The 18279-nt window shown below is 40.1% G+C and overlaps 2 protein-coding genes across 8 annotated transcripts in view; both read right to left on the reverse strand.

Annotated features, from left to right (window-relative positions):
- MCM10 (minichromosome maintenance 10 replication initiation factor) overlaps window positions 1–60 on the reverse strand; it is a 42267-nt gene extending 42207 nt beyond the window's left edge. For all 3 annotated transcript variants that reach the window (XM_089906391.1, XM_089906392.1, XM_089906390.1), the window contains exon 1: window positions 8–60. The gene's annotated coding sequence lies outside the window, so the exon portion shown is untranslated. The remainder of the gene's footprint in view (window positions 1–7) is intronic.
- An 11741-nt stretch (window positions 61–11801) lies between these two features.
- Window positions 11802–18279, reverse strand: part of OPTN (optineurin) — a 29735-nt gene continuing 23257 nt past the window's right edge. For 3 of the 5 annotated variants that reach the window (XM_089906394.1, XM_089906396.1, XM_022580537.3), the window contains 3 exons: window positions 18052–18182; window positions 16467–16549; window positions 11802–12120 (listed from right to left, as the gene is read on the reverse strand). In XM_089906394.1, coding sequence (XP_089762520.1) covers window positions 11993–12120; window positions 16467–16549; window positions 18052–18182 — 342 coding nt within the window. In that variant the 3' untranslated portion in view covers window positions 11802–11992. Of the gene's footprint in view, window positions 12121–16466; window positions 16550–18051; window positions 18183–18279 lie in introns of those variants that run through there. The other 2 variants (XM_022580539.3, XM_089906395.1) reach the window with 2 other exon arrangements.

Raw genomic sequence — 18279 nt, forward strand, 5'->3', positions numbered from 1 at the left:
CCCGCACCTTAACCGGCTCCGCACTCCTTCCCTTTCTACAGCCAGACCGCCAAAATTCCAACTCGACTCCGCCCCCACGCCTCTGACGTCAGACGCACGCCGGCTCGGGGCTGCACTGATTGGCTACTTCAGAGGTCTTGGCGGAAACGACCGCGGGGGGGCGGGAAGAAGGTGACCCTTGCGTAGAGCAATCTGATTGGCTCACGTGACCGGCGCCCTCTTTGTTGGGGGCAAGGGAACTTCCGGTCGGTGCAGCCCTGGCTTCCTCCGGTAAGTGTTCTAGCGTCCCCACAGGCGCCGGGAAGTAGAACTGTCCCTGTACGGTATGTTCATACGAGGTCAGAAGTTAGTTAGTTCCTGACACTTTCCGGCACTAAGCGTGTCATCCAGTTCTGAGCCTCGTTTTCTCTTACGCTTGACGCAGAGAAGCCTGCACATTGAGGCTCAAACCGCGGAACCCACTGCAGACCTTCCCCCTGCCCTCACAGATTGCCTGTGGCTGGGTTGACTGTATAGAGGTCTGAACAGGCTGGTTGATAATTTCGCTCGGTTGGTTATTTTACAACCTCGTGTTCAGTTGAGATAATGGGACTGAAAAACAAACCAAAAATCTGGTCCACTTTTACCTCTCTCTGACCGTCGTCACCGTCTGTAAAATGAGGAGGAAAGACTAGATGAGATTCTTAGACCCAGTAGAAACCACTGTTTGCGGAGGAGTTCGTGGTCCGTAGACTTTAATTGCGTCAGAGTTGGGAATAACTGTTTTCTGCTTCTTCCCACCAAAATGTCAGCATCGGGAGACAAGGGGACCGTGTCTTTTTCATCTTCCTAGCTCTTCCTCTGTCTTTTCTCTTGCTGTTGGTGCCTGGCACACAATAAATGTTTACAGAGAGAAAAAATCGAATAGGGTATTTGCTCCTGAACAAGGCACTTAGCTTTGGCGGGGGCGGGGCGGGGGGTCAATTTCTTCATCCGTAAAGTGCTGATAATAGCGATAACTAGAGGGTTTCAGGAAGGATCAAATGAGAATTTCCAGTACCTTTTCACACACTGGTTATCAGCCATAATCACTTAGTGCCTCAGGTGTACATGTTTGGACAAATACAAGGTCCATATTGTAGGCATTTAGTCTAGTTTGGGAGATGTGATCTATGCATAAAAGACAAATAATATAAGGTGACTACCAGGGAGCACCAGTCTTGCTGATGAGGAGGTAAAAGGTAGAAAGATGAGGTGGAAACATTTTAAAATGTAGGTAAAACCAATAGGGTGGCAGATGAAGAATATTCTGTAAGCGGTAAAGAGACCCTGTTTGAGCAGGTGGGGGAGGAATGTAGATGGTTAGAGAAAGGTGTGGCTAAATGCCCAGACTATGCAGTTAAGACTGCATGATTTTTAATTGCCACATGCTAACTGTGCAACCTCGGCTAAGTTACTTAACCTCTCTGAGCCTCAACTTACTCATGTGCAAAACAAGGACAGTCATAGTTATTTCATAGGGTATTGTGAGGATTCATGAGAAAAACTTGAAAACATGCAGAGTGCGCCCAGCACATGTAAGCATTAAAAGTGTAATAACTTTTATTCTTACTACTTTATAAGGCAATGCTTAGGACGATTAAGCTAACAAAGATAGGTGCTCAGGAGAATTCCCTGGCGGCCCAGTGGTTAGGACTTGGTGCTTTCTCTGCCGTGGCCCCAGGTTCAATCCCTGGTCAGGGAACTAAGATCCTGCAAGCCGCACAGCGCGGCCAAAAAGAAAGAAAATTCAAAAGATAGGTGCTCGGGAACTGGATACACCAGAAATTGAAGACAAAGAAGCTTGATAGATCGTGATAGTCCCAGACTGTGAGAGCTGAAGGGAAGGGACGAATTGGAAGCACTTTACGAGGGAAACTTATCTGCTTTGGTAACTGACCAGAGGAAAGTTACCTTTGGCAGGAAAAGGAGAGGACGATGGCCAGGTTGGCAACAGCTGAGAGACGGCTGACTTACAGAGGAGGAGCTTGGCTTTGGACAGGGTAGAGATGTGAGTTCAGCCTGAGGCGATGGTGGGGAGATTTCAGCGCTACCTTTAGATATGTGACCCAAGCCAAGGGGACATATCAGGGCTGCAGTGTAGGCTTAGTGAGTGCAGTTGAGTTCTCTAAAGTAGAGATTGTAGAAGCAGAATATCTTTGAGTATGTTTCCAAGGTTAATGCACCAGACGATTAAATCGATGCTTCCACCTTTCGGCCCAGCAGGAAACAATGCTATTCAAAATCAGAAAATCAGGGCTTCCCTGGTGGCGCAGTGGTTGAGAGTCCGCCTGCCGATACAGGGGACACGGGCTCGTGCCCTGGTCCGGGAAGATCCCACATGCCGCGGAGCGGCTGGGCCCGTGAGCCATGGCCGCTGAGCCTGCGCGTCCGGAGCCTGTGCTTCGCAACGGGAGAGGCCACAACAGTGAGAGGCCCGCGTACCGCAAAAAAAAAAAAAAAATCAGAAAATCAGATCTTCTGTTGGAATTAACAGCCGGTTTCCAAAGCACCCACACCACCTCCCTGTAGACATCTGCCTTCACATCTCATGCTTTATGGCACAGAATTCTCTAGAGTCTTATCCCAAACTTGAATTTGCCCAACTAACTGAACAAAAACGCTTTACTGAGAAAACTGTCATCCTTCCTCAGAGGCAGTGCTCTACTTGAAGATGAATGGCCCTCCTGAGAAAGGAAAACCCAGCCTCCTTAATTTTCCTAACAGAATATTGTCTTTGTTGCCCAAATAAATGTCTATTGCTTTTCAAACAATCTAGAGGTTACTTCAAGCAACAGGGTATGTTCCTCCATCTCAACTGATGCTTTGCAAAGAGAAGCCAATAAAAAAAACTCTAGCCTTGCTGGTTTTAATTAATTCATGAGAATGCTCAACACATTTCTTCCTTGGTTTTGCTGAGTTAATAACTACAATATATACTCTATGCATGCAGAATAAATTTTACCTGTGATTATGGCTCCATGTGTTTAAAGGACAAAATTGCTTCATAAACCTATCAGCTTACTGAGAGTTCCTAAGCCAATATTTTTTTGTATTATACTTCATATCTTTGCAATTACCTAGAAAAAAAGAACACTTGCAATACTCAGTGATGACCAATATCTTCACAAAGAGAACATAATGTTATTTCAATAATTTTTAAACTGACGAACTCTGTAAGTCAAAGGATACCAAAGAAGATGGTAAAATTATTTCTACTTTTTGCTTTCATAGCAAAGCAGTTTTGGTACCTGTCCTTTCACTAAAACATTTGAATATTGGTCCATATACTTGATTCCTATTACACTTCAAAGCTGCAACTAGCTGTTCTATCAGCTTTCTTCCATTGAATTAATGATCGCATAATAAATCTGATATTTCATTAAAAGCAATTCCAACTTAGCCCTTTCATCATGGGTCAAATGAAATTGTTGGTCAATTTTCACCATAACCTTGATTTTATGATTTAATGTGAACAATTTTATATGTGTTCATATTAAATAATCTTATATATAGTTAAAAGGTTTTTTTTTCATTTTTAAAGAAAATAATAGACTTTATTTTTTTAGAGCAATTTTAGGATTACAGAAAAATTGTGTGGAAAGAACAGAGTTCCCATATAGCCCCTTCCACACACACAATTTTTTTTAGTAGATCTTTATTGGAGTATAATTGCTTCACAGTACTGTGTTAGTTTCTGTTGTACAACAAAGTGAATCAGCCATATGCATACATACATATATCCCCATATCTCCTCCCTCCCTCCCTATCCTACCCCTCTAGGTGGACACAAAGCACCGAGCTGATCTCCCTGTGCTATGCAGCTGCTTCCCACTAGCTATCTGTTTTACATTCTCTAGTGTATATATGTCCGTGCCACTCTCTCACTTCGTCCCAGCTTCCCCCTCCCCGTGTCCTCAAGTTCATTCTCTACATCTGCGTCTTTATTCCTGTCCTGCCCCTAGGTTCATCAGTACCTTTTTTTTTTTTTTGAGATTCCATACATATGTGTTAGCATATATTTGTTTTTCTCTTTCTGACTTACTTCACTCTGTATGACAGACTCTAGGTCCATCCACCTCACTACAGATAACTCAGTTTCGTTTCTTTTTATGGCTGAGTAATATTCCATTGTATATATACACCACATCTTCTTTATCCATTCACCTGTCGATGGACATTTAGGTTGGTTCCATGTCCTGGCTCTTGTAAATAGTGCTGCAGTGGACATTGTGGTACGTCTCTCTTTTTTAAAATTTATTTATTTTTTGGCTCCGTTGGGTCTTCGTTGCTGTGTGCGAGCTTTCTCTAGTTTCAGCAAGCAGGGGCTTCTCTTGTTGCAGAGCACAGGCTCTAGGAGCACGGGCTTCAGTAGTTATGGCTTGCAGGCTCTAGAGTGCAGGCTCAGTAGTTGCGGCGCATGGGCTTAGTTGCTCTGCGGCATGTGGGATCTTCCCAGACCAGGGCTCAATCCCATGTCCCCTGCATTGGCAGGCAGATTCTTAACCACTGCGCCACCAGGGAAGTCGCACATGTCTCTTTCTGAATTATGGTTTTCTCAGGGTATATGCCCAGTAGTGGGATTGCTGGGTCATATGGTAGTTCTGTTTTTAGTTTTTAAAGGAACCTTCATACTGTTCTCCATAGTGGCTGTACCAATTTACATTCCCACCAACAGTGTAGGAGGGTTCCCTTTTTCACCACACACTTTCCAGCATTTTTGTTTCTAGATTTTTTGATAATGGCCATTCTGACTGGTGTGGGGTGATACCTCATTGTAGTTTTGATTTGCATTTCTCTAATAATTAGTGATGTTGAGCATCTTTTCATGTGCCCCTTGGCCATCTGTATGTTTTCTTTGGCATACACACAATTTTATTATTAACATCTTGCATTAGTATGGGACTTTTTGTTACAATTGATGAGCCAATATTGATACATTATTAACTAAAGTCTATAGTTTACATTAGGGTTCACTCTTTGTTACACATTCAATAGGTTTTGACAGAGGTATCCACCATTACAGTATCATGCAGAATAGTTTCACTGCCCTAAAAATCTTCTGTGCTCTTAACCCCTCATCCCTCCCTCCACCAAACCTCTGGCAACCACTGACCTTCTTTACTGTCTCCGTAGTTTTGCTTTTTCCAGAGCATTATACAGTTCAAGTCATACAATGTGTAGTCTTTTCGGATTGGTTTCTTTCACTTAGCAATATGCATTTAAGGTTTCTGCATGGTTTTTTTGTGTGTGTGGTTTGATAGCTTATTTCTTTTTAGCACTGAATAATATTCCATCACATGGATGTACACCATAGTTTGATTATCCATTTATCTGTTGAAGGACATCTTGGTTGCTTCCAAGTTTTGGCAGTTATGAGTAAAGCTATTATGAACATCCATGTGCAGGTTTTGTATGGATGTAAGTCTTCAATACATTTGGGTAAATTCCAAGGATTGTGTGCTTAGTTTTGCAACAAATTGCCAATCTGTCTTCCAAAGTACCATTCTGCATTTCCATCAGCAGTGAATGAGAATTCCTGTTGTTCCACATCCTCCCGAGCATTTGGTGGTGTTACTGTTTTGAATTGTAGCCATTCTAATAAGTGTGAGATGGTATCGTTGAAATTTGCAATCCCCTAAAGACATACGCGGTTTAGCATCTTTTCATATGTTTATTTGCCAACTCTACATCTTTGGTGAGGTATCCATTATCTTTTGACCTTTAAAAAATTGGGTTGTTTTCTTATTGTTGCATTTTAAGAGTTCTTTGGATATTTTGATACCAGTTCTTTCTCAGATCTGTGTTTTGTAAAGATTTATTCCCAGTCTGTGGCTTGAGTTAGTTTTTGTGAAAGGTGTAATAAGGTCTGCAACTAGATTATTATTATTATTTTTCTTTTTGAATGTGGATGTTCAGTTGTGCTGGCACCATTTGTTGAAAATACTATCCTTTCTCCACTGAATTGCTTTTGCCCCTTTGTCAAAGACTCTCTGGGTCTATTTCTGGGCTCTCTGTTCTGTTCCATTCATGTATTTGTCTATTCTTTCACCAGTACCACACTGTCTTGATTACTGTAGTTTTATAGTAAGTCATGAAGTTGGGTGGTGTCCACCTTCCAACTTTGTTCTTTTCATTCAATAGCGTGTTGGCTATTCTAGGTCTTTTGCGTCTCCATATAAACTTTAGAATCAGTTTGTTGATAGCCACAAAATAACTTGGGATTTTGATTGTAATTGCATTGAATCTGTAGATCAGGTTAGGAAGAACTGATATCTTAACAATATGGAGTTTCCCTATACATAAACGTGGAATATCTCTCCATTTATTTCTTTTATTTCTTTCATCAGATCTTATACATATTTTATTGGATTTATAACTAAGCATTTCATTTTGGGGTGTTAATATAGATGTTATCGTGTTTTTTTAATTTCAAGTTCCAATTATTCATGGCACACTGATATTGGTAATCTGTGTCTTCTCTTTTCTTAGTTAACATGGGTAGAGGTTTATCAATTTTATCAGTTGTTTCAAAGAACCAGCTTTCGGTTTCATTGATTTTCTCTATTGAGTTCCTGGTTTAAATTTCATCGATTTCTGGCCTCAGTTGTATTATTTTCTTCTGTTTATTTTGCGTTTAACTTGCCATTCTTTTTCTAGTTTTTTTTTTTAAAGAAGCGTTAACTATTGATTTTAGATCTTCTTTTCTATATATGCAGTCAATGCTACACATTTCCTGCTAAGCCCTGCTTTCATTTCATCCCCAAATTTTGATGTTATATTTTATTTCATTTAGTTTAAATATATTTAAATTTCTCTTGAGACTTATTTAATCCATGTATAATTTACAAAGTGTATTTAATCTCCAAGTGTTTTGAGGGTTTCCAGGTATCTTTGTGTTACTGATTTCTAGTTTAGTTCCACTGTGGTATGAGAACATACTGTGTATGATTTCTGTTGTTTTAAATTTCTTAAATTAAATTTAAATTTCTGTGTTTAATGGCTCAGAATGTGGTCTGTCATGGTAAATGTCCTCTAAGAGCCTGAGAAGAATGTGTATTCTGTCATATGTACACTATGAAGTATTCTATAAATGTCAGTTAGATCTAGTTGATTGACGCCGTTCAGCTCAACTATGTTCTTAATGACTTTTTTGCCTATTGGGTCTGTTAATCACTGATAGAGGGATTTTCAAGTCTCCAGCTATACTAGTGGATTGGTATATTTTTCCCTGTAGTTTTTGCCTTATGTATTTTGATGCTGTGTTTTTAGGTACATATACAGTAGGGATTTTTATGTCTTCTTGGAGAATTGATCCCTATATCACTTTGTAATGCCCCTTTATCCCTGATAATTTTCCTTGCTTTGAAATCTTGTCTGAAATTAACATAGCTACTCTTTCTTTTGATTAGTGTTGGCATGCTGTATCTTTCTCCATCTCTTTACATTTTATCTATATGTGTCTTTATATTTAAAGTGGGTAGAGAGCATATAGATGAGTCTTGCTTTTTTATCCATTCTCAAAGTTTCTGTCTTTTAATTGGTATATTGAGACCAATGATGTCTAAAGTGATTACTGATATAACTGGATTAACATCTACCATATTTGTTACTGTTTTCTGTTCACTGCCCTTGTTCTTTGTTTCTTCTATTGTCTTTCATTCTATTTCTGACTTTTCTGGTTTTAATGGAACATTTTATGTTATTCCATTTTCTCACTTCTCTTAGCGTATCAATTATACTTTCTAAAACTTTTTTTTGGGGGGTGGGGTGGTGTTGCCCTAGAGTTTGCAATATACATCGACTACTAATCCAAGTTCACTTTCAAAGAATACTATATCACTTCATGGGTAGGGAAAATACCTTGTAACAGAGTATCCCCAATTCTTCCCTCCCATCCCTTATAACACTGTTGTCATTTATTTCATTTATCCATTAGCTATAATCACCAAATACATGTGGCTATTGTTATTTTGAACAAACTGTATTCTATTTGGGAATTCCCTGGCAGTCCAGTGGTTAGGACTCCATGCTTTCACTGCCAGGGCCTGGGTTCGATCCCTGGTCGGGGAACTAAGATCCCACAAGCCATGCAGCACAGCCAAAAAATCACCAAAAAACAAAAAACGAGAAAACCTATTATCTATCTGTTCATGAAGAATAAGAAAAATAAAAGACTTTATCTTCATGTATCCTTTCTCTAATGCTTTTCTTTTCTTTTTATAGATCTGAGTTTTTGACCTTCTCTGAGGAGCTTTTACATTTCTGGCAAGGCAGGTCTACTGGCAACAAATTCCATCAACTTTTGTTTGTCTAAGATAGTCTACTGCTCCTTCACTTTTGAAGAATAATTTCCATGGACACAGAATTATAGGCTGGTGGTTCTTCTCTCTCAACTTTCTTCTTGCTTGCATGGTTTCTGAAGAGAGGTCTGATATATTTCTTATCCTTGCTCTTCTACAGGTAAGTTATTTTTCCCTTTTGGCTTCTTTCAAAAAATTTTTTTTTGTTTTTGATTTTCTGCTTTTTGCCCATGATACACTTAGGTGAAGACTTTTTTGGCATTTATCCTGTGTGGTGTTCTCTGAGTTTCCCAGATCTGTGGTTTGTACCTGTCATTAATTTTTGAAAATTCTCAGCCATTATTACTTCAAACATTCCTCTGTCCCCTTCTCTCCTTCTGGTATTCTCATTGTACACTTTCTGTAACTGCCTCACAGTTCTTGAATATTCTGTTCTTCTTCATTCTTTTTTTAAAATTGCTTTTCAGTTTTGGAAGTTTCTCATGCCATTTCTTCAAGCTCACTGATTCTTTTCTCAGCCATGGTCAGTCTACTCATGATCTCATCATAGGCATTCTTTACTTCTGTTACAGGCTTTTTGATTTGTAGTATTCCCTTTTGAGTTTTTCTTAGAGTTTCCATCTCTCTGCTTACATTACCCCTCTGTCCTGCATATTGTCACTTTTTCCATTGGAGCTCTTAGGATGTTAATCACAGTTGTTTCAAATTCTGTTTTATATCTATCCATTATGTCTGAGTCTGGTTATGATGCTTTCTTTATCTTTAAAAACTGTTTTTTGGTCTTTTAGTATGCCTTATAATTTTTTGTTGAAAACTGAACATGATGTACTAGGTAAAAGGAACTGTGGTAAATAGGCCTTTGGTGTGGGGTTTTTGTTTATCTGGTTAGGAACTGGACTATTAGTGTTTGTGCAGCTGGGTCATATGCTGAAATTTCCTCTGGTGTCCTTGTTTTTGTCTCCACTGTTGTCTTTGGGTTTCCCTATAGACTTCTTCTTAGAGAAAGTCTAAGATGTGCAGTTGTTTCCGTTGTAATCCCTTGTTATTATACAGAAGCCCTGTTGATGTGGTGGTGAGGGGTAGCGGGGAGGGGAAGCATTCTATAGGTCTATGGTTAGTCTTTTCGTGAGCTTGTGCCTCTGGGCTGTGACCTTTACAGGTTTTTTCCCTCCTCCTTAGGTGCTAAGAATAAGGGGGCATAAGTTGGGTGTATCTGTTCCCCCAGGTTGGTCAGGCTCTGATAATATCCCAGCAAGTAAGGCTCTGGTAAAAAAGTTTCCCTGAGGGCAGCCTTCTTAAGAAGAACAGAATGCTCTGGTGTATTTCAAAATGTCTACTCCCACCTGCCCCCCAGCCCTGCTGGAATTATGGGGGAGTTTTTTCTAATCTTTACTGTGGGAATCTGGTAGGATTTGTGGAGGTAAAACTCATGAAAGTGCAGGGTTCCCCCTAAGACTGGGCTCCCCCTGGAGTTTTTAACTCTCAAGCTCATCCACACTGAGACTTTAGCAATTCTTCAATTACAGTTTACGTTTTCCTACTCAGGTACTGGCTCCTACTGTGGTTTCTGCTCCTGAGACCATGGTCTGGTCATCAGCGGCTCTCTGTATCTCCCTGTTTGTCTCTCCAGTTTGGGGGCAGAGGTTTACCCTGTGACCTCAGTTCTCTGAAAGATTTAAAAGAGTTGACGATTTTAAGTTTGTTTGGCGTTTTTCTTATTATAAGGATAGGAGTGATGACGTCCAAGCTCCTTACATGCCAGACCAAAATTATTTTTAACATAATATTTAAAGACTTAATTGTGTAAAATTATTAGCTGTAAAAGTTTCTTTTGCTCCCTCATATTTCTTCACATTTGCCATCTTTCTGTTGTTCCCATTAGCCACACAAGAATACAGCATGGCTGGCCCTAGAAGAGGGGCCTAAATTCTGATGAGGTGTAGTTAACTGGTAACATGGAACAAGGCCTTGAAGACTAAATTAACTGGATAAGACATGCACAGACTTTACAAGTTGTTTACCAAACTGTTTGATTCCCCCAAAACAATAGCCTTAATTTAAATTGACCATATGAACTTGCCTTCATTTACAATCCATCTAATTAGCAAGGAAACAATTTGATAACAGGCTTAATCAGCACATTCACACTGTTATTTCACATTGGGATCAGGTTAATATTTTTACTTGAACAAAGTAAAAGGATATTCCCAATATCTTAAGCGTAGAACCATTTGGTTTGCTTTTTTATTTAGGATACTGTAGAAATCTATCTTCTCCAATATAAGATAGTAAGGGAAAAAAATTTAAACTAGAAACTATAAACAAGAAATTAAAAGTAAAAATTTCGTAGTTATTTTAGAAATGTCTTTAACAAACCCCCCGGGGTGAGGGGGCGGATCTAAATTACTGTTGAATTTGTGCAGTGTGTTCTCCTGGCATGAAGCTGTAATTAACTGTTTTGATTCCTGTTTTAAAATATATATATACCTACACACATAGGCACACACAGGTCAAGTTTGTGTAGGAGAGATTCTTATGACAAAGTCAAACAGAGGAGATTTAAAATTTTTCTCTTAAATATTTTAGGATATAGATACATAAGGACATTGCTAACTTTTATGGCTGGTAAACTGTAGGTTTACAAAATATGGCAAATCCCTATCTTTTCACCTCCTTAGAAAGAACAGTTTCTAATTCAAACACCACTTACTGGTATCTAGTAAAGGGATTTGCTCATATTCATGGAATTAACAAAATGGTTCTGAATAAGTATTAAGCTTATATGAAGCTGAATACAGAAAACACATCCTATGAAATTAGCTAGTCATATATGAACAATGTGAAAGATTCATAAGCAAAATTTTATTTTGCAATAACTATTTTTTTTGCAATAACTATTTTTGTGATTATGAATATAGAGCCTGATCCAGGAAGAAAATTAATAGATAGCTATTCTTTTTAGAAATTAATACACTATTTACTGTATAGTTGATAAACATATACCTGCAGCACAACAAAAGAAAAAGAAAACTTTGCACCGTGGATGATTACGTGACATCCAGTGAACCTAATATATCCGCTTCATGTAGGTCAGTATTTTTTCACTTGTCCTGAGGATCAAGTAAAAGGTCACAGGGCTCATCTGAAAAGAGCCACATCATAATTTTGGTGCTGTGGCTGAAATAAAACTGTTAAGATATACACACATACACAACCCTAGATAGATCTATCTTAAATGAATAAAGAAAAATAACAATGTAATTTATTTAAAAATACTTCAAAGACACTTTTCTTGATTAAATCTGTGACCACTTCATTTTTCCTGCCTCCTTAGAAAGTTCTTAATCAGTGAGGCTTCTTCCATCTTATTACCACATTTACTCTATCCACGATGTCACACACTCATAACCCGCATGGACAGTTCAGTGCTCACATCAACTGAATATTAAAAAAAAAACAAACCTCTTATCAGAAGAGTGGTACGTTAAGGATTCTATTTTGCGAGTTTGTGGGAATGCACCAAAAAATGTCCTTTTTAGAACATAATGGTTTTCTTTCTCCTAAAATAATGAGCCAAAATATTTGAGTGAAACAAATGACACAAAAGTACAACTCTTGGAGGAAAAAATCTGACATTTACCAACAGTTTGGGGGAGGTGAAAGGTCAACACTTAAATGATGCAGTCTGTAACATGAATCAGTAGTGTATCTATGTCGGGCAGAACTTCTCCACATTTGGGGCAAGAATGAATTGGAATATTCTGTTGTTCCTGCTGCATCCAGTTTCTATCCTCAGCTCCTGGGAATAAGCATTAAATGAAATGTTAATCCATTCCTTCCATGTTGCAAGCAGTTTTTAAAAACAGATGGTAAATTTTAATTTTAACATCAGTTAAACTTGGTAATCAATACCTCGTGGGAAATGAATACAGGTTTTATTTTGGTCTTTAACTGAAGTAATCGACACACATAGAAAAAATCTCCAAAAGTAATACCTGCTTCCCTATCATGTTAGGATTTAGGCTCTGTTCCAGGTTCTAGGTATGTGAAAATATGTGGTTTGGGTTTAGGTACAGGATGATACATGTTCTAGTAAAAACTAGAATATTTGAGAGAAGAAAAGGATAGATGAGGATGTAAGCTAAGGAGAAGGAGAGAATTTGGACAGTGCGCAGAGCATGGAGAGGGACCCTGGAACAGCAGGGGCCTTCTCAGAAGCAGAGACAACAATTACGGCCATTCAGTAGATGCTTTTGAGCACTTGGGAGATGGGAGAGAGGGATACAGACATGGTGGGGACATCAGGCAAGAAAAAGAGACAGTGGCACGACGTGAGGGAAGCACTGAGGCTGTGTCAGACACAAGGTGGTTTTGTTGGGGCGGGCAGAGAAGGGCGCCTGGCTCAGACTGCTTGGTGCAGACAGGCCCCCCGATGGGACCAGCTCCACTTGAGAGGAGTCTTAAGAATGAACAAGAGTTATCCAGATAAAGGAAGTGAGGAGAAGGAATTGAAGAATCAGTCCTATTGTTTCCCCCAATTCTGGAGTTGGACTGAGGTTCAAGTCTTAAATCTAAGAGTGCTCTGAAGAAGTCATGGCTCTCAGCAGGTCCCCTGTGTGCAGACCGTGCTCAGTACAGGAAATGGTTTCTAGTTCCCAGGGCACCTCATTGATCTGATCTTTCTGCACCGATGCAAAGCATTTTAGTTTTTCAGCGTCTCCGCCCAGGTCTCTAGATTTTTATTCAGCCTCCAAAGTGTTTGTTTTTGCAGATAATAGTGGAGGTAACTTTTTTTTTTTTTGATTCATTTATTTTTGGCTGTGTTGGGTCTTCGTAGCTGCACGTGGGCTTTCTCTAGTTGCGGCGAGTGGGGGCTGCTCTTTGTTGCGGTGCGCGGGCTTCTCATTGTGGTGGCTTCTCTTGTTGCGGAGCACGAGCTCTAGGCGTGCGGGCTTCAGTAGTTGTGGCACGTGGGCTCAGGAGTTGTGACTCACGGGCCCTAGAGTGCAGGCTTAGTAGTTGTGGTGCACGGGCTTAGTTGCTCCGTGGCATGTGGGATCTTCCCGGACCAGGGCTTGAACCCATGTCCCCTGCATTGGCAGGCGGATTCTTAACCACTGCGCCACCAGGGAAGCCCGAGGTAACTTTTAATATGGTTATTTGCATCTGAGCATATTATTTGAATTCACTAACATGGGAGACTGTTACGGACAGTTTGTGTTAAGCAAACTTTAGAAGCACCCTTGAATAGAAATACTGATCACAAAGCATGATTTCTGAAGCAGGGAGCTTTCTAACAGTCTCATTGTTTTAGATCAGGGGTCAGTAACTTTCTGTAAAGGGCCAGACAGTAAATATTTTAGGCTTTACAGGTCATAAATTTCGGTCATAACTACTCAAGTCTGCCACTGTAGCATGAAAGTAGCCAGACAATATGTCAATAAGAGGGCATGACTATGCTGCAATAAAACTTTACTTATGCAAACATGTGGCAGGCCAGATTTGGCCTGTGGGCTGCAGTTTACCAACCCCTGCTCTAGATGACAATCTGCCACTTATCAGGGACTGTTAATTCGTCCCTTTAAACTTTATTGCATCTGTCTGTGCCTTTATTTTTGTCCTGGTCTAGGTTTCAAGATGCAGACTGGGGCTGTTTTATCAGTCAACTAATGGGTTCCCTCTGCCTCCTGGCTCTTCACTATAAAATAAGCTTAGTCAGTTTTCATTATTAACACATCACACTCATTTCTGCCTTTGCCCTTTTATTCTCATACAGAAGTTATCTAAATCCTGGCTTCCAGGTCAAGCTTAAAGTCACATCTTTCCAAGGCCTTTCTCAACCCCCCTGGCCCTTAGGGGTTATCCTTTCCTCTTATCTCCAGCACTGTTATGTCTATTCCTTACTTGTTATCTTGTATTATGAATTCATCTTTTTATGTGCACATCCTGTCTCTCCAACTAAACCATAGGCCTTCACGGATCTGACCGTGCCTTATGCCCGTTTGTCCCCTCGTGTTCAGTCAAGCGCCCAGACCAGAGTAGACACTTAGACGGCTGCAGACAGCAGAGGACAACCATGATGAAATATACTGAGGGGAGCTATTGTTTAAGGCAGCTTTGTTAGGAAACAAACAAAAAAATCTTAAGACAATCTGTTTGGAATATTGTTTTTTATAAGACAAAAAAGCTTATTAGGATAATTATGAATACATTTGCACTCTGTGGTGTTTTTTTTTTTGTGGTATGCGGGCCTCTCACTGTTGTGGCCTCTCCCGTTGTGGAGCACAGGCTCCGGACGCGCAGGCTCAGCAGCCATGGCTCACAGGCCTAGCCACTCCGCGGCATGTGGGATCTTCCCGGACTGGGGCACGAACCCGTGTCCCCTGCATCGGCAGGCGGACTCTCAACCACTGCGCCACCTGGGAAGCCCCTCTGTGGCAATTTTTAGATTATAAGTCAAAGAGTGTTTGACCAGTTTTTTTTTTTTTTTTTTAAGTGTAAATAGATATTTGCCTTATATAGCTATGAGGAAGGAAAATCTTCCCCTAAGAAATCCAGGTGCAAGAGATTGTCCTTTTTTTGAACCAAAACAATCTTGGAGGCACTTCTAGGTATGGGGTATATGGATGTTGCTAGGATATTTAAATTCACGTTAGAGAAAAGGCCTGGTGGTGCTCACGTGGGTAGATGCAGCCTTCAGAGAACACAGCTTTACCTGCTGATGCTAAAAAATGCCTGAGGCTAATATTTATGTCAGTCCCTGTGCTGCTTCTGCATATGCCCCATGAATACCATGTGTATTATTTTTTTTGGAATTTTTTTTCTATGTGTATTTTTAACCTGAATTACTACCTCTAATATTTACTTTAACCTAATTTTTCCTGTAAAAGAACTCTGGCAGGGGCATCGGTGGAGTTAGGACGTAAAAGGGATACTCAGAAATTTCCCTAGGATTTAATAGTTAACTATACATACTAATATTGCTTCCTTGCTGTTGATAACACTGTGATAGTTCCGTTTCAATAGTCTGTTGGTATGTGGAAGGGACTTAGACTCAGCCAGCATTTAAAAAAAGTTAAAGAACCAGTTACGTGAAATGTCGATAACATCTCTCTCTTGCTCTCTTTTTTTTTTTTTTGGATAACATCTAACACCCTGATTCTTCTTAGTGGCATTGCTATTAACTTTTCATCTAGCTATGTCAGTCTTTGTTCCTGTGAATTTTATGTTTTTTCATATCTAGACTCAAGGAAAATACTTCCCTTTCAGTGATGTAATTTACTGTAAATGACGGAACATTATTACTAGAGTATTAAAACCACGTAATAAACAAAGCACCATACTTTGAATAAGTGTCATGATCAATTTCACTCAGGGAATTAAAATCTGGATGTAGTACATAATTAGTGCCAGTCTATTACATGCAGTACCATGTAGTGGTGAACAGTCAGATAACCTTGGGTCCCATGTCCAGTTCTGTCCCTAAAAATCCTCATGATCCTGGGTTATTTAACCTTGTCTTCTGGAAGATGGTGATACTATATACCTCGTGGAATTTTTGAGAATCACATGAAATAATATGTATGAAGGGATCAGCACAGCATCCATGCATAGTAAACTCTCAATAAATGGTAACATTACTATGTGCAAAACAGGAAGCAGGTGAGCATATAAGCTCCAAGGGAGCTTATTTATTAGAGTACTTAAATGCATATTTAGAACACATAAATAATGGGGTAAGAGTTCACTGGAAAGAGACTGTAGGAAGAGAGATATGAATGAGGGAAGGGCATCTACGTGAAGGATACCGCATAAGCAAGTATATGTAGCTATATAAGCTTAGGATAATTTCAAGGAACAGGAAGTGATTCCATTGGCTAATATCTATAGGGGAACAGAGTGAGAGAAGGCTCAAAAGTTTGCCTATGCCAGGCCTTAACTGCTAGTGTGAAGAGTCTGGTCTGGATTCAGTAGAGAGTAGATGGAGTTTGAGGTAGTGGAAATAAGACTGATAGGTGCTATATTTTTGGTAGCTTGATTTGGAATCCATTGTATAGATGTATAGTGGAATTTTTCTTCAAGCATCTTCTTCATAGGATAGCTAACCCCAGGAGCCCTGACAACCTAGAATCACACGTGACTCACCTCTTTGAACGAGATAAGCCTGCTGGTCAGCGTCACTTGCTCTCGCCCCATGACGGCTCTGCATTTCCATCAGGGACTGCCTGCTGGGATGAAAAGCAGCACTATATGTGAAACCCTGAAATACGACAACGTTGAGCAGGCATTCAACGGAAGTACGAGAAAAAAAGACCTAAACTACAAAGCCAAGGTTCATAGAAACCAGAACTTAAGAGTAATTTGAGCTTTAAATATTACTGGCACTAGGACACAATGTAGTAAAAGTAAATAAGATTTTTAAAAATCAGGAAACAAACAAAATGTCAATTGACAGGGGAAAAGATTAGAAAAAAGTGGCATATTTCTAAAACAAGACACAACAGAGCAATTAAACAGAGTGAAGTAAATCTACATATATATACACACACACAGAGTTCAAAATTAGTTATGTAAAGCAAGTTGCAGAATAATACCTATAGTGACCGTTTTATAACCTAGGCACCTTGTTTTAAGAAATTAATATTACCTTGTTTTAAGATATTATATAGATGTGTATATATGCAAAAGTACAAAACAGCTGGGGATGCTGTTGCAGGCAGTGTGGGGAAGGGAGAGAGGCCTATAATGGCAGGGGGTGTGGGGAGAAGACTGCAACTTCATCTACAACTCCTTCTTCTTTTAATAAAAATATACTTGGGGCTTCCCTGGTGGCACAGTGGTTGAGAGTCCGCCTGCCGATGCAGGGGACGCGGGTTCGTGCCCCCGGTCCGGGAAGATCCCACATGCCGCGGAGCGGCTGGGCCCGTGAGCCATGGCCACTGAGCCTGTGTGTCCGGAGCCTGTGCTCCGCAACAGGAGAGGCCACGGCAGTGAGAGGCCCGCGTACGGCAAAGGGAAAAAAAAAAAAAAATATATATATATATATATATATATATATATACTTGAAGAAAATAAAACAAATATTAGTAACTGTCGATTCTGGATGGATACATATTGGTGTGTATTATTTTATTCTCTGTAGTTTTCTATTTTCTATTCCTTAATATTTCAGTTTTTTATCAAAATGAGAATTTTAAAGATAGAAGTAATTTTAGCAGTATTTTCTTTGAAAACATTACAGAATTATTTAAAGTGTTAGGAATATTTCATCCATGAAAATGGCAGGATATGACTTCGGAACACATAATGTCACGTTTTTACAATTTATCTAAAAGAACTCGATCAGGTTCCCACAAGGTGCTGCCAGGCCTTGCAGGGCAAACTAAGTGTTAGGAACACCGTCAGGCAAAGTGTGCTCAGAGCGATTCTTTTTTTTTTTGCGGTACGCGGGCCTTTCACTGTTGTGGCATCTCCCATTGTGGAGCACAGGCTCCTGACGCGCAGGCCGAGCCGCTCCGCGACCATGGCTCACGGGGCCAGCCGCTCCGCGGCATGTGGGATCTTCCCAGACCGGGGCACGAACGCGTGTCCCCTGCATCGGCAGGCGGACTCTCAACCACTGCGCCACCAGGGAAGCCCCAGAGCGACTCTTATAGCTCAAATTAGGAAACACTGTGGGTCACCTCCCACAGATGGGGTGATATGTGCTCTAAGTCTTCCCCTCATTCACCTGCCTTCATCTTCAAAAGCATTATTCTCTTTCAGCAGAATTGCCAGCTGCAATGCCATTTGCTCCTTTTCTTCATGAATCTTCTCTCTTGCTGCTCTTTCTGCATGAAAGTCAGAACAATAAACCTCCATCTGTTAGAGGAAAAAAAGAGACAGAAGTTACCACCTAGACAAATGTGGATTCTCTACAGCTCACCTGCTGATAAGGTGAAGAGGTAGTGCTGCATCC

This window comes from Delphinapterus leucas, chromosome 2 (assembly GCF_059928025.1).
Source record: "Delphinapterus leucas isolate spDelLeu-1000000601 "Yukka" chromosome 2, BTC_Dleu_Yukka2, whole genome shotgun sequence".
In the NCBI taxonomy this organism is placed as follows: Eukaryota; Metazoa; Chordata; class Mammalia; order Artiodactyla; family Monodontidae; genus Delphinapterus; species Delphinapterus leucas.